Source organism: Coenobita brevimanus, chromosome 69 (genome assembly GCF_032717465.1).
Source record: "Coenobita brevimanus isolate Jiangsu-jjx chromosome 69, ASM3271746v2, whole genome shotgun sequence".
Classification (NCBI taxonomy): Eukaryota; Metazoa; Arthropoda; class Malacostraca; order Decapoda; family Coenobitidae; genus Coenobita; species Coenobita brevimanus.
The window spans coordinates 30,120,692-30,135,875 of record NC_137022.1 but is presented as its reverse complement, the minus strand read 5'-3'; the positions used below and the strand labels follow the sequence as shown (position 1 = coordinate 30,135,875).

Below are 15,184 nucleotides of genomic sequence, written 5' to 3'. Positions count from 1 at the left end.
GGACGGAAGTTACTGGAGGATACTGTGGGGAGGCATTATTTATTCTTGAGTCAGTAAGGTATATTTGTCTAAATGTCATGCAGCAACTAAAGTAGTTGTGACTACTAAAAGGGAAAGAATGAAGAAACTGAGAAGAATACAGTAAAAGTCATGTAACCTGAATGCCAGGGGACCGAAGGTCTTTATTACTTTTTTTTTTTTTTTTTTTTTTTTTTTTTTTTAAAATATTGGGAAGGAACCTTGAAAACATAAAAATGTGTACATGATCATTAAATGAACACTAACATTGTTATGGGCTATTGTTTTAGATGCTGGAAGTGCATAGAAGTGTAGCTGAATAGTAGCAGGCAGGTACATCCAAGTGCTAGAGCAAGTCCAAGCCAGATAAATCCTTAGATAAAGCCCTGAAAAATTTGAAAATTTTCTCCTTAAAAAATTTGAAGTACTGTACTATATTGGGATATTTGGATTATTAGTGGTTGGATTGGAGGACTTTACTGTAAATGTAATTCTCTGCGGTATATACTGGTATATTCTTGAATCCAAAGAGAGAGAGAATCAAGAAACTGAGAAGTATAAGCCTGATGTATGCTTGAATTCTAAGAGAGAAGAATAAGGAAAATGAGAATAGAGATAATATCACCTTGGAACGGAAAGAGTTGGATGATGCAGGAAAAAAAGTTGAAATCCGCGTAACCATAACAGCCACTGGGATATCTGACAGGAAATGAAAGTCAGACTAGGGAAGATATGATGTTGTGCAGCAAAAGTCATGGAACTATGTCAGGAAGGTCCAGGGAGGTTTTAATTATAGAAAGTCTTCATTATGTGTTACAGCTTTTTTTGCCATAGAATCCAGGATACCATAGAGGAATTGCCTGCCTTAAAATTCTAATGCTATCTATAAAGCAGGTTTGCCAGTATCCCTCGATTCACTGTACCTGTTGTATGGGAAGAGGTGTGATATTTTGAAACTAACCAACATGAACTTTGTAGTATACAGTACCTTATAATGGAGGATGGTTCTGTTGTTTCCTGTAGTTTTGTATTGAGTGAGGTGGCCATTGATAATAGTGAATATGTGAGGGTACTAGAGACAAATCACCGTTTTAAGAGCAACTGATGGCTTAATATCTTCAGATAGATGATTTATTTATTTTTTCTACCTTTGTCTTATTCCTGAAATTTTCTTTCCCAAACTGGTAATGTCATATGTTTTTTTTTTTTTTTTTTTTTTTTTTTTTAATGCATAAAAGTTTGAATCTGATTATTTATTTTGCTTTGTTTTTGCAGTCTCCAGTTAATTTTTCAAAATAAAGGAGTTAGAAATGGCCCTTATTAACCTTTATACTACCAGAGATTATCCAGAGTCAAGTAAGATCATCAGAATATGGTAAGAAACCAGATGCATAGAGTACCAGGTATTGAATATTACCAGTGCATAATGAGGGTGCCTGGTGGTGTAGTGGTTAGAACTCCTCTGTTGGAATAGCGGTCTTACTTCGGTTTAATGCTCAGGAGGTGACTAGAGAGTTGTGGCTGTTATAAGGGAAATGAGACCAAAACATGATCTTGTCTTGTTCTTGTTGGAGAAAACATTATAATAAACTTTTACTACACACAAGCCATTCATCCCACATCACCCATTTTCACAGGTTTTACTCTCATGGCCCCTTCCACCTCCTGCCACAGTTCCAGGTCATTCCATCCATTTCTTTGTCCCTCCTGCCAATTGCTTTCATCCCCCCCTGTCCCAACACATTCACTCTTGGATTATATTTTGAAATAAAATCAACACTACACTCGAACCACTAATTCTGCAGTACTGTACCCATTTTCACCGCATATACTTTACTGCCCCAGCCCTACCACCCACCAACATTCCTGCCCATCTCACCCATTCCTTTGCTCAATATGCCCATTTCTTTATCCTCCATTTGATGGCTTCAATGGAGTGGCACAAATCACATGGTAACGAATTCACTCATTTAGGAAAGTACCTTATGCTGATCATCTGCCTTTAAATATACTGGACTGTGGTATTCTCTCCTTGGGCCCCTATACCTCAAAGGGGTAATAAGGGATTGGCTGTTACTGTTTGTGTAGTAAAGTATTCTGTAGCAATATCTATGTGCAGTGATTTTTTTTTTTTTTTTTTTTTCCATACACATGTACATTTCTTACCAACAGGTGTTTGGTGCCAGTCCTACTTCTGATATGCAAGAGAAGTTTGGAGAATGTCTGATGTTTACTCAACATGTTAGGTAAGGATGGTGATCATACATTATTTTCAGTTGACATTATCATCAACATTTGGGAGTTTATTGTAAAGTAGTGAATGACGAACAGGGTTGCTTTAGGAGTGGCAGAGGATGTGTGGTTCAAATATTTGCAGTGAGACTGATAGTGTAGAAGGCTTGTGAGAAGGACTGTAAGGTGTTTATGGCATTTATGGATCTGGAAAAATCATACAACAAAGTAGACAGAGAAGAATTGTGGAAGGTTTTGCACATGTATGGTGTAGATGGTAAGCTGCTAGGTGCTGTCGTGCGTTTTTATGATGGTTATAAGGCATATGCAAGGGTAAATGGGCATTTACGTGAATGGTTCACGATCGGTGTGGGTGTGCGACAAGCTTATGTGATGTCCCCATGGTTGTTCAATATACTGTATATATAGGGTTGGGTTGGTGAGAGAAGTAAAAGCACAAGTAATGGAGGTAGGGAGAGTGTTGGTAATGAATGATGATGGATGGACTATCTCAAATTTGTTGTATGTTGATGATGCAGTGCTACTTGCAAATACTGGACAAGAGCTTGGTAGACTAGTGCAGCGTTTTATAGATGTCTGTGAGCGTCGTGCCTTGAAAGTAAATGTAGAAAAGAGTAAAGTGATGGTTACTGAGAGAGAAGGTGACTCTCAGTGTTATATTACAGTGAGTGGAGAGAAACAGGAATTGGTGGGAGAGTTCAAATACCTGGGTACAGGGATAGAAAAGAAAGGAAAATGTGCAAAAGAAGTGGAAAGTAGAGTGACACAAGGAAGGAAAGTAGCTGGTGCTATGAAGGCGTTGATAAGAAACAGGCTTGAGTGTTGCAACTGTGCAGGGCTTACATGAAGGAGTGTTAGTGCCAGCTTTAACATACAGATGTGAGAATATGGTGTGACATGAAAATGAAAAGCCAAGAGTAAGAGCAGTGGAGGTGGGACTGCTTAGGAATGTATGGTGAGTACAGAGAGTGGCGAGGATACGTAATAATGTGATTCATGAAAGATGCGGAGTGAGGAAGTCTGTGGACACCAGAGTCGAAGAGAATGTGCTGAGATGGTATGGTCATGTGGAGAGAATGGATGACAATATAGTGGTGAAAAAGGTATATTTGAATGAATTTGAAGGAGGGAGGAGGGGAAGTAGGCCAGGAAGAAGTTGGAGTGATATGGTGGATGAGTGTGAGGAAGAGAGATATAGAAGGTGGTGAGGCTAAGGGACTGACAAGAGATCGAGCTGGCTGGATGAATGTTGTGAGAAGAATTGCATGATTAGAGATTCGGCACCTCTTTTTAATGTGACAGCGTTTTGATTGCCTTTGTCTGATACGTACTGTATATGTGAAGCTACAGATTTTGGTGAAATTTTTTTTGTCCTGTCTGATGGAGCCAGGATTTCGTGGGCTTGAATGATTAGCAAATGGAAGCACGGCCCAGTGAATTGGCCAAACTTCGGCTGTCTAGACTTTGCTGCTCTTCACCCTGCCCTAGGATGGTCTAGATGATGATGATGAGCATTTTTTTTTAATAGTATGAAGTAAAAACTGAGTATGACCAGGATACAAAAACCCGCACTGGCGGATAAAAAAAGATGACCATACGATTATAGAGTACCATATGATTTTGGAGTACTTAATGTTATCAGTACAACTGTGTGTGTGCATGTGTGCATACATGAGTGCTTGTGCACACAACTAGAAATTACTTCTACAGGGAGGACAAGGAAAGAGGAGTGCTGCATTTTTTCATATATTGCATTTATCCTGTGAAGAAAAAAAAGAAAATCTTAGTAGCAAGAGGAAAGTTACAATAATTTACTTTGTCCATGCAGCAAGCTGATGGTGACGATGATAAGACGTCGAGCCTCCAACCAGTCAACAGAAGCAGCCTCATGTGCCATAGTGAGGTTCCTGGAGATTGACAGCTGTGAGGAGAGTAGCAACGGGTGGATGCTGCTGTCCACGCTGAACCTCCTGGCTGCTGGACCCACTCAACTGATTGAAGTAAGAAAAGAGAGAGAGAGAGAGAGAGAGAGAGAGAATTGCTCTTCATTCCATTTATCTAGTTAATACGAAATTGGTAAGCTTTGTTCCTGCATCAACTGTGAAGTCCATAATACAAAATCATCTTTATCTACTTTCATGACAGATTGAAAATTTTGAATAGAGTGTGGAGTAAGAAGTAAATTTTTCCCACTGTCATGTTGTTTAGAGTCTGGATTAGTGACAGGGTAATGGGTTAATACAGTTTATCAGTATTTCCATCATAGTAAAATGCACTCCAGTTAGGCCATATATTTGTGAGACCATTGTCGAGTGTAACTTAAGGGATAAAGGACTGAACTGACAGGCCTGTTGGTGATCAGGCATTGTGGACTACAGTTATTCAGTGACCAACGTTGATGCATGCAAGCACATCAAACCATTTTTAAACAAAATGGAAAAAAAAAGCAGTTTGTGGTATACATTTGTTCTTCATGGTACAACAGTACTTTCCTTTTCCTATATTTCAATCCCTCTATTATTTATTTGTTTTTTTTTAATGGGAAAAAATGTAGAATGGTAGCAATACTTTAGTTTTGCCATTTCTTATTATTCTTATATTTGTACTCCTTCAGGTAATGACAGCTGCCTCACTGCCATCGACTCTAGTCAAGTGCTTGTACCTCTTCTTTGACCTTCCCGAGTATGAGAGTCCACCAGCTGACACCTCCACACTCCCACCCGATAATGAAGCTGCAGAGTTCTCAGCCAGTGAAAGAAGAATCCTACTACAAAAAGTATTTGTTCAGGTAATGTATAAGAACCAGGCAGTGAAAAAGAAGCAATTAGTTAATTGAAGTGAGGCAGGCATTGAAGAAGAACCAGGAATGAAAAAGAACCAAAGGACCTTCTTTTTGTTTGAATAGAGGTGGGATATATGTGTGTATAAACTCCACCTCTAGTCATATATATATATATAAAGAGGATCCAAAAACCTAGTTTGTATTGTACTTGTTTTATATGAGCAATTTACAGTTTTGAAATTAAGGGACAGCCAAGGAGAACGCTTCATCAGTTATGAGATTTGGTCATGTAGTCATATTGTTTCTCTCCAGGGGCAGTGTGTGTCTAATGTATTATTTTCATTCAACTTTTGTATATATTGAACCCCATTTTTTTTCTTTGTCAGATTTCTGTTTCAGAAATGTTTTTAAAAACTGATGATTTACTTTATTGTTGATATTTTGAGCAGTTCCAAAACTTATTCAAATGAGACTTTGTTTCTTGCAGCTGTTGGTGCGGCTGTGTTCTCACACTGCACCAGCAGAGGAACTAGCTCGGAAAGATGATCTCACACTGCTGTTCTCAGCCATTACATCGTGGTGTGCCCCACACAATGCCATCTGGAGGAAGAGTGCTGCTGAAGTGCTTATGACACTCTCACGCCACGGCCTCTCACCACCGGTTGTCAGTTACATCCATCGTGAGTACTGCCACAGATTTGGTCAGAATATTTGGCCTCAGAAGTGATGATAGCTTTACATTGAACTCCTATGCCTTGAAGGTAGTGTTGTATCGTTGTTTTTCCTTTTTGGTGCCTCCTCCCACCCTCAGTCTCACATACATCACCTCATACATAATTATTCTCTAGGTGACCATGCCATGTAGTCACACACCTCTACCATGTGTTAGGTGGACTTGCATACAGTTTCTTTACTAATACTGTACCTGTATCCTGCATTTTAGGATATTATGAGTGGCACTTATCTTTAAACAATTCCACAGACAAGGGATGTGTGGGCCTGTGTGTGGAGAACATGGAGCGTGGGCAAGATCTCTCCCCACTAGAAATTGTTGAGATGTTTGTCACTGTCTTCTGCTTCCTCAAGGACTCATCAGAAGTCTCACAAACTCTCCTTGATGACTTCAGATCATCTCAGGGTTATGCATTCCTAGCTGAGTTCCTGTTAAGGTTGGTGTGATGGGTGTGATTTTCAAGTTTGTATTTTACTGTTTTTGCTCCAACATATGCATCTTTTCATACACCTTACTCTTGCACTCAAATAAGCATATCATAATGTGACACAAAATTAACAACATGCTTCTTGTTAAGGAATCCTGGTGTTGGTGTTGGCCAAGGTACAGCTGATGTTTTCTCTGAACTGGAAGCTTCCATAGTTAATTTTTTCTGAGGCTGATTTTATTGCCCCCCAGACTCGAGGCAGACACCACCGACGAGAGCCGAGAAGCACTGAGGAATTTAGTGTTATTGGTGTCATCACTCTCATACTGCGGCTATGTTGAACTGAAGCCATCCACTGCATCTGTCGGCTCACCCTTCCACATCCCAGGATTTGTACTTCCAGTCCCTTCTGGCAGAGGTATAGGTGATGATGATGATGTTGATAATGATAATGGTGTTGTATGTACAGCTGGTCCTTTGTGTTAGAGTTATGGACGCATGGTAGAGTGTGGATGATGATGATGATGATGATTGTGATGGTGGTTATGGTGGATGCTCATGCGCCACTGGACCGTCAGGCTGAAGTATGGATGTTGAGTATAGTGTGGGTGATGATTCTGGTGGTAATGGTGAATTGTATATATTATTGCATATTTTTGTTTAACAGATAGTACTTTTCACAAACCCATATTGTGATTTGCTGATAAATGTTGTTGTATGCATGTGTTTTATGTAATCCATCTTTGATTGTATTTAATGTCATGAAATTGCATCATATTATTTAGATGTACAGTATCAGTTATTTAATCATCATTTAATTGTATTTCAGTGCATTGTGCATTTTCAATGCATTTTTAGAATGTTTGATAATGTATACAGTACTAATAAGTGTCAATGAATGTGCACATAAACACTAATCATTACTAACTCATATCAGTAGCACAAATACTGATGTACAGGAGAGAGGCTGGCTTGGAGTATAGGGGCCCGAGGTTAGACTACTGTAATCTTGAACATTTAAGCAACAGTAACAGCACTGTAGCACGACGACTGTTTCCCTTCCTCTCGTGTGGCAGGTGCAAGTGTGAGGAATGTGCAGGCTTTCAATGTGCTTCAGTCAGTGTTCCTTCGCGGCACCACCACTAACCTCTGCTCCGTCATACTGGATGCCATCTCCTCCGTCTACCACTCTGACTCTGCTAACTACTTCATTCTCGAGCCCCAGCACACTCTCTCCACTTTTGCAGAGAAAATTCACACTAAGTCTAAGGAAATACAGGTTAGTTGTGTGGTGTATGGTGGTGGTAGGTTTTTTTTTTTTTTTTTTTTTTTTTTTTTCCAGTAATGGTATATTTTTATTCACTTCTTGTCAGCAGTTTATACTTTACCCCTTTAGTTTGGCACTTGATTTATACACTACCAACCATAAAAGAGATATATGCTGCTAAAATAATGCCATTCATCCATTTCTTAGAATACCAAGTGAATGGAATTAATAATACCAGGCAAAGTGCATTATTACCAACACCCATTTTGTCCCCACAGGAGAAATACTTCCAGCTGTTGGAGTTTGTGGTGTTCCAGTTGAAGTTTGTGCCATGTAAAGAACTCATATCACTCTCCATCCTCCTCAAGGCCCAGCACACACTCTCATGCTCCCTCATCTGCTGCAACACCCTCCTCACCATCCTCAAGTATGGCTCGGCTTATTACTCTCATCAGTGTGGTCATGTCGTGTATTCTTGTTTTTTTTTTACAGATTGTCCTCTTTGTCTTACATGTTAGGACTGTGTAGCCAGCCTTAGGCCCCTGTACCCTGGTTTACGTGGGGCATAATGAGATTGGCTGATGGATAAATGGATGGTGATCCATTGGGTTAAGGTGCACCATATTTGGGTCTCATGGTCTTATGCCACAGAGAGGCTGTGAGGCTGGTCACCCTTGCATTAACTGTCAGGCATGAGTAGCCTAGTTCTGGGCCACTATGCTCCTGTTTATTTGGGGCACACTGGGATTAGCTGATGAATTAATGAATGAATCACTTTCATTTGACAGTTCAAAAAATATTGTCTTATTTTTTGCCTATCATTATTGCAGATAATTGGTAGTGTTTGCCAGAAAAATTTTAACAAATTTGAATTGTTAAATTGAAAGAGTGTTTGATGGAATATTGTTATGTGAGGGATGCCTGTAATGATGATGATCACAGTGATGGTAACACTGACGATATGGATGATGGTAATGTTGTGTCCCTCCGTCAGACACAATGCAGTGTTCAAGGACGTGTACCGAGAGGTGGGTCTGCTGGAGGTGTTTGTCACGTGCCTCAACAGATACCATGACCTGCTCAAGTCTCAACAAAACGAAGAATCACAGAATAAAGGTCAGTCACATAGGTTTTATATTTTTATAACCTTTATAGACCTGGATGGCACTTTGGTATAATACTTTAGTTAGATAGCTTTATTTAGCTTTGGAAGACCTCTGACAATGAGTTATTTACCTTAGTGTGTTTTTTTTCTTCTTTTTCTTTTTTCTGTTGAAGCACGTAAATATATCTTTGTCTGTCATCCACGTAATGAAAAATTATTCGTAATTTAGAAAAAAAAAAGTTTTCCAGTACTTACAGCTAATATCTCCCATAACCTGATAAATCAGTACTGGTTTATCCTCTTGTAATAGAAAAACATAAAGTTCATCCCTTTATGTGTACAAACACCAAGCTTTAATTCCGTAGCCTAAGATGTATCCTCCCACAGGCGATGAAGCAAGTGAAGAGGAGCGCCTTGGATTCCTGGTGATGGAAGGCCTGACACACCTGCTGTCTTCCAATAGTCAGAACGCTGCCGTTTTTAGGGAGTCAGGAGGAGCCAAGTGTGCTGTTGCCCTCGTACCCCACCTCCAGTGTCGGTCACAGGCCCTCGGTGCGTCACAGTGTTTTTATGTGTGTGTATGTGTTGTGGTAGTGTTAAACTCAACAAAGTCCACATGGGCCAAGCTGCAAACTCACCCATGACAAGTGTTTTTCTGTTTTCAATAAAGCTTAGTGCTGTGTCCTTTGTTGAGGCACAGGTGACTGTGTTTGTAATAAATTAATATCTGTACTGTAAGTAATGTATTCAGTGGGAATTTTGTTACAGTGAAGAGTAATTAGTTAAAAAGTATGTTGTGAAAGGAGACACATGAAAAAAAAGAATGTCATGAAAGGAGACACATAAAAAAGAATGTTATGAAGAGAGACAGATAAAAAGTCATGAAAGGAGACAGTAAAAAAAAAAAAAAAAAAAAAAAAAAAAAAAAAAAAACATGAAATGAGCAACATAACATGGAATTGTTGTGTTATGACAGGTGTGATGCAACAGTTGGTCCTGGCGAGTGGAAGTGATGATGATATGGGCTCACTGCTGGGCCTCCTACACTCTGCTGCACCCACTGAACTCCAGCTCAAGATAGACATACTCAAGGTGATCACTCACATCAAATAGAAGCCCAGTAAATTGTTTCAGAAGTTTGTGTTTTATTTGTCTGACTGGTTTTAAACTATTTGCTAGATCTGCTATTCAGTGTAATGCTCAGTCTTATAGTTCAGCCTTGCCAAACCTTTTTTTGTTGGAGTTTATAGTGATCATATGTATATGTCACTCAGTTTGTGTCACATTGCTCTTGCTTTTGTACCTACCAGTATATAATGTTGATACTTATCACCATCCTCTCACGCGATATAGTGCTGCTCTCGGATGACTGCCCTTTCTTTTCTTCCTTCCTTCCTTCCTTTCCTTCTGTCCTCTTCTGGCTTTCTTTCCTTTATTCTTTCCTCTTCCTTCTGCCTGCTGGTGACTCCACACTCCCTCTCCTGTCTTTTTTTTCTTCATTCTTTCCCCTTCCTTCTGCCTATGGATGACTCTTTGCAGAGAGACAAGCCAAATGGTTTCCTGTACACCAAGAAACCATTTACTATGCTGGGTGGTAACCATATATCCAAATTATGGTGCCTGTTGGTTTAGTGGGTAACTAAGGTGCCCCAGCCGGATTGAGCCTGTGCAGGTTTATATCCAAGGGGTGGTTGGGGTTTATTGCTTACGTAATGCCACTCAGGGATGAGTGAGGCTGGTCACTCTCATCTTAAATGTCAGTACCAACTTGCCTAGCCCCGGGCTTCTATGCTTCTCATGGGGCAGCTCTGGATTAAATTAGGATGATGATGGTGACACTAATAAATTTGAATTTTGATGGGTCATATATTACATGTTCCTGATATTCATGTACAGCTTTATGGTCTTTCGTCATGTTGCTGTTCATATTGTGTTTGGGTTTTGTTACAGTCGCTGCTAGTGTGCCTGAAGGAGTCACATCGCACGAGGACGGTGTTTAGGAAGGTGGGAGGCTTTGTTTATGTAATGAGTGCACTGGTGAGTCTGGAGGGCAGCCTGGGTGATGTCATACCCACCGTCTGGACCCCGGTGTCTTCTCGACTCATTCTCACACTCCTTCTCAACGTTTTTAATACTCTCACCACCGCCATGAGATACGAGCCAGCCAACGCAAAGTTCTTTCATCAAGAGGTTAGTGTTGCCTCAAGTCAGCCATATACAGTAAAAGTGAATGTCCACAGTATTTCAACTTGATTACCGTGAAGCAGAATTTATTTATAGTAAATCCTTTACCTCACCCTGCCCGAGGGTGGGAAAGGAGGTCTGAATGATGATGATGATGTAAATCCTTTATTTGAGGAATTGATAATGCTTATATGTAGACTTTTATTATGCAGACATGTAAAAAATATATATCACCTTAGTGCAGTGTTATAGCACTGGCCAGGGGAAGCCATGGACTATCAAACCATGTTTTAAATCCAAGAGTTGACTGAACGTTTTCCAATTTACACATGTGTAGTGCTGCCAGGGATAAAAGGGAGTCTTCTGTAGCGAAAAATTATTTGGATCATGGTAGCATAGCCTCAGATCTTCCTTTACCCTGGATCATCTGGGGTGTACAGATCAGAGATGATTTATTCAGTAATTAATATGAGGCAGTCTTCAATCAAAGAAACATAATGTAATTAACCCTGTAGAACACTAGCCTTTCTCGAAAAATGCCATTCAAGCAAGCACAGAGCATTTAATGATAGTTGAAACTTGGTGTAGCTAAGTATTTCAGAATACATATTCTTTCAGCACTGAATGAAAAACCATATGGTTTGCTGTGACTTAGGAAACCATAAGTTGCATTAGGTGATAGCCATTATCGTTTGCCCACAAATGGATGTCTGATATTCTGTTGGGTTGAGGCAGTTCAACCAGAAGTGGCTCATAGAGCTTGACATCCGTAGCTTGGTTGGGACTTATTATAATTAGGTAATGGATGAGTGGATGGAGGGACTTATTAATTTTCATGATATCCCTTTTCCTCTTGCTATCCAGATCTGCTATACTAGTTTCTGTGATACACTGCGTCTGCTGGGTTGCTTCAGGACAGAGACCCACATCCAGGAGGCATCTTGGGAAGGTGAATCAGGTGCCCTCCCTGCCTTACCTGCTGCCACCAACCCTTCCTCTGATGGCATTGACCTCAACACATTCCACACCATTTTCACCACACCTATACTGGAATATTTGTGAGTATTTCTGCTGCATTGTATTATTAAAAAGACAGTATTGCTGTGCTATTTTTACTCTAACTTGGCCTAAAATTAATCTCTCCATCTTGAATGCTGACTTGTGTCAATAGTTTAAACTATGGTGCTGGCCATGAAAAAGTCCTATGAAAAGAAGTAGAATTGTTGTATTGTTTTTTGCAGCTACTTAGCTACATAAAATATGCTGAAGTAGGACAAAAATCTAAGCCAAGTTACATTAAAATGAGCATAGTTTCACATGCTATTTCATTACACTGCACCAGGAATGGAATATTTGTGTTTCAGGTTTCACATTCCACACAATTTAACATTTACACTGAGGTATTTGTGAACACTGTTGGGTTCACATTCCACATCATCTAACTATGCAGTACCCTAGCACACCAATTGCAGTGAAATGGTTAAGTGTAATGGACTGTAGTGACCTAGCTTTGGATTTCTGCAACATTAAGGGGGTAGTTATTTTGGAAGTGGATGTTGCCATTTCTTGTTGTTACTGTTGTAAACCAAGTCTCATGTCACTGAGAACCCAGTGAGCCACAGAAAATTGGCAACCTCAATCAGTTGCTCCCAGAGATCTTTTGTTGAGACTGTGTTGAAGGAGTATCTGTGTCTTGAAGTTCATCATTCCAGTGGACTAGGCCCCTCCTGAAATTCCAGTCTCAGGTTTGTGTTTTCATGGTGTCCCTTGTTTGTGTGTTTGTGGTTGTTTTATAGTCACATGGTAATAGAAAATTCTCTCTCAGATGGACCAGACCTCCTTCTGAGATCCTAGAGTGCCCCACTGGTTCAGTTCATGTGTTTATATGTTTGTGTGGTCGATGTTTGTGTATTTGTAGTTTATTTAAAGCCAAGTAGCAATTAAAACCCTCTCTAATGGACCAGACCTCCTCCTGAGATCCCAGTGTCGCTGGTTCGTGTGGTCCAGATCCTGCAGCTTATGTACCACATGGCCCTGGATGCCTTCGACCGCGCTGCACCCCCAACCTTCACCCCTCCAGACATATCTATCCCCGGCAAAGATGTGAGTTGCTTGATGCTCTCTGTGTGTTAAGGGTTATTGTGAAGGATTTTTTAATTTGTATTTTTACCTGGAAAAAAATAGAGAATTTGTTTCATTTTCATCATAGTTCATCCCTAGACATAAGGCATAGCCTATATCCCAGGCTGATATCATTGTTATGTACAGTATACCAGTATATGCATTCTGCTTTAATGCAGACCAAGCTGACGGACATATCTCCGAGCACAAAGCGTCCAGTGGGTGGGCTAAACCTTGGACCTGCCCCCGCTGAGCCAGTCATCGTCCATGCAGGAGTGATTACCACACTACTGCACCTCCTGCCATCCATACAACACCCCTCACACCCACGTCTTGCTGCCCTCCTGCAGCTCTACACTGCACATCTCATCAAGGTATGTCACAAGTACAGTTATGGTTCTTTCACCTTAACTTGGCCTAGATTTACAGCCTCTCTCACACCCACTACTGCTTCTGTATGGGAGGGCAGTTGAGATATTGACTTGTAAATTAGATTCCTGTCATATTTTTCATATATGGACTGTACATTGCTAAAATATAATCATAATGATTGCACAATATTATTTCAGTCACTGGTGAGAACCGAGCGCAACCAGCAGCTGATGTGTGAAGTAGGTCTGGCAGGGGACTTGTTGTCACGGTGTGAGGCAGCCCTTGTCAATGAGAAGCATCCCCTTCACCCACCTCTACAGTATATCTTTGAGAGGCTTGCTGCTCAAGCCATACATCCACGTGACCTCAGGTAATGGATTGTGTCAGTATATATTACAGTCTTCCTAATTATTGCTATGTGTCATTCTGGGTAATACAGATAGTCCTTATCATAAGTAAGCGATGTGCTCCAGAATATCACAACTATTTTTTATACTATTTGTCTTATAAGCAGGAGGAAGCTAGCATATCAGCTTTATAGATATGAATAGAACTTAAAATGATTTCTCTTTAGTGTATTGGCAACTTCATAGCAAAAAACATATTCAGAAAGGTGATGTAATGAGGACTTCAGTGTATAGGTTGAAGTTGTGGCATGAATTAGTGCTTTGCTGGCTGTCCCCTTGTGTTCAGGAGTGTTGATGATTTTCTAATGTACATGTGTGACCATGCACCACCTATGCTTCAGTGTTTTCGCAGCTTATAAAACGTTAATCACTGAGACTAGTACTGTACTTCCTTCTCCTGCGATTCCTGTCTCATATATGTATTTCAAAAGTTGTTCACTAGATCCCCTCCCTCCCAGGTGCCAATAGGAAACTGGTTTATAAGATGATATGGGTGATGACTGTCAGTGCAAGTATTTTGCTATACAGTATTTGGTTGATGACAATAATTTTTTTTGAATTCTATATTAATATATTAATTGAATGTTGCATGTATATTACAGTCACAAAACGTATTTTACTATCTCAGAATGCAGTATATTGGTACTTTATTGATCATCTTTACTTCTCATGACCTGTCACCCCATAGAATATTCCTGCGGCTGGGCATTCCTCTTAACTGCCTTAACCTGGACGAAGTTGATATCAGCTTAGGGGCATCCACGTACAACGGCCCCGTCCCACTCACACGCATCAAAACCCTCGTCTCCATGACCACACCAAGGGATTTCAGGTAAATTGCCATCGTTTTACATTAGAGTACATTTATAATTACTGTATTTGGATATGTAGGATTAATGAATGAATGTACAGTCTCATAATTGGTAATGGACATTACTTATCAAAAGCAGGTTCATCTTTGTATTTCATTTTCTCCTCACAGAGTTGGCATTGTAGTTTTTCATCATTTGCTTTGTTTAATAAGAGTACTGAGGGTTTGTGAGTACCTCATCCATCCCTCCTTAACCCCTCCATGCCTGGCTATTTGAAGCGCCTTTGTTGTGGAAGGCGATGCCATTTTGCTGTACATCCTTTCCGCAGCACTCCTTCACGAGTAACATCTTATTCTTTTGGTAGTCTTCTACACAGCTCAGCATTCAGCATGGAGAGATGACAATCATAGGCTAAGTTGAGTAAAATGAATAGAGTCATACTGTATTTACATTTTGTTTTCTCCCCACAGAGTTGGCACCTTAGTCTACCCATCGTTTGTCGAGTTTGACATGAGTGCTGAGGGTTTTGGGTGCCTTTTCTTGCCCTCCATGGCCCCTCAGAGTGCTGGGGGTGGCTCGGTGGTTGGTGCGGCACTCTCCTCCACTGAACCCAATGTTATTGGTGGTATTGGCACTGGTAGGTATTATGGCATTGATAATTTATGTTGTGTGTATCATAGTGTGCAGGAAATGTGTGTAGTTT

General features: G+C 40.3%; 1 protein-coding gene across 1 annotated transcript in view; it reads left to right on the top strand.

Annotated features, from left to right (window-relative positions):
* Positions 1–15,184, top strand: part of bchs (WD repeat and FYVE domain containing 3 bchs) — a 52,751-nt gene that overhangs the window by 1,243 nt on the left and 36,324 nt on the right. Inside the window, exons 2-19 of the mRNA XM_080277314.1 lie at positions 2,191–2,264; positions 4,100–4,271; positions 4,886–5,059; positions 5,541–5,733; positions 6,036–6,222; positions 6,465–6,631; positions 7,290–7,492; positions 7,759–7,907; positions 8,475–8,596; positions 8,973–9,137; positions 9,562–9,677; positions 10,536–10,775; positions 11,634–11,827; positions 12,734–12,872; positions 13,070–13,264; positions 13,460–13,632; positions 14,358–14,501; positions 14,952–15,118. Of these exons, the coding sequence (XP_080133440.1) occupies positions 2,191–2,264; positions 4,100–4,271; positions 4,886–5,059; positions 5,541–5,733; positions 6,036–6,222; positions 6,465–6,631; positions 7,290–7,492; positions 7,759–7,907; positions 8,475–8,596; positions 8,973–9,137; positions 9,562–9,677; positions 10,536–10,775; positions 11,634–11,827; positions 12,734–12,872; positions 13,070–13,264; positions 13,460–13,632; positions 14,358–14,501; positions 14,952–15,118 (2,974 nt within the window). The remainder of the gene's footprint in view (positions 1–2,190; positions 2,265–4,099; positions 4,272–4,885; positions 5,060–5,540; positions 5,734–6,035; positions 6,223–6,464; positions 6,632–7,289; positions 7,493–7,758; positions 7,908–8,474; positions 8,597–8,972; positions 9,138–9,561; positions 9,678–10,535; positions 10,776–11,633; positions 11,828–12,733; positions 12,873–13,069; positions 13,265–13,459; positions 13,633–14,357; positions 14,502–14,951; positions 15,119–15,184) is intronic.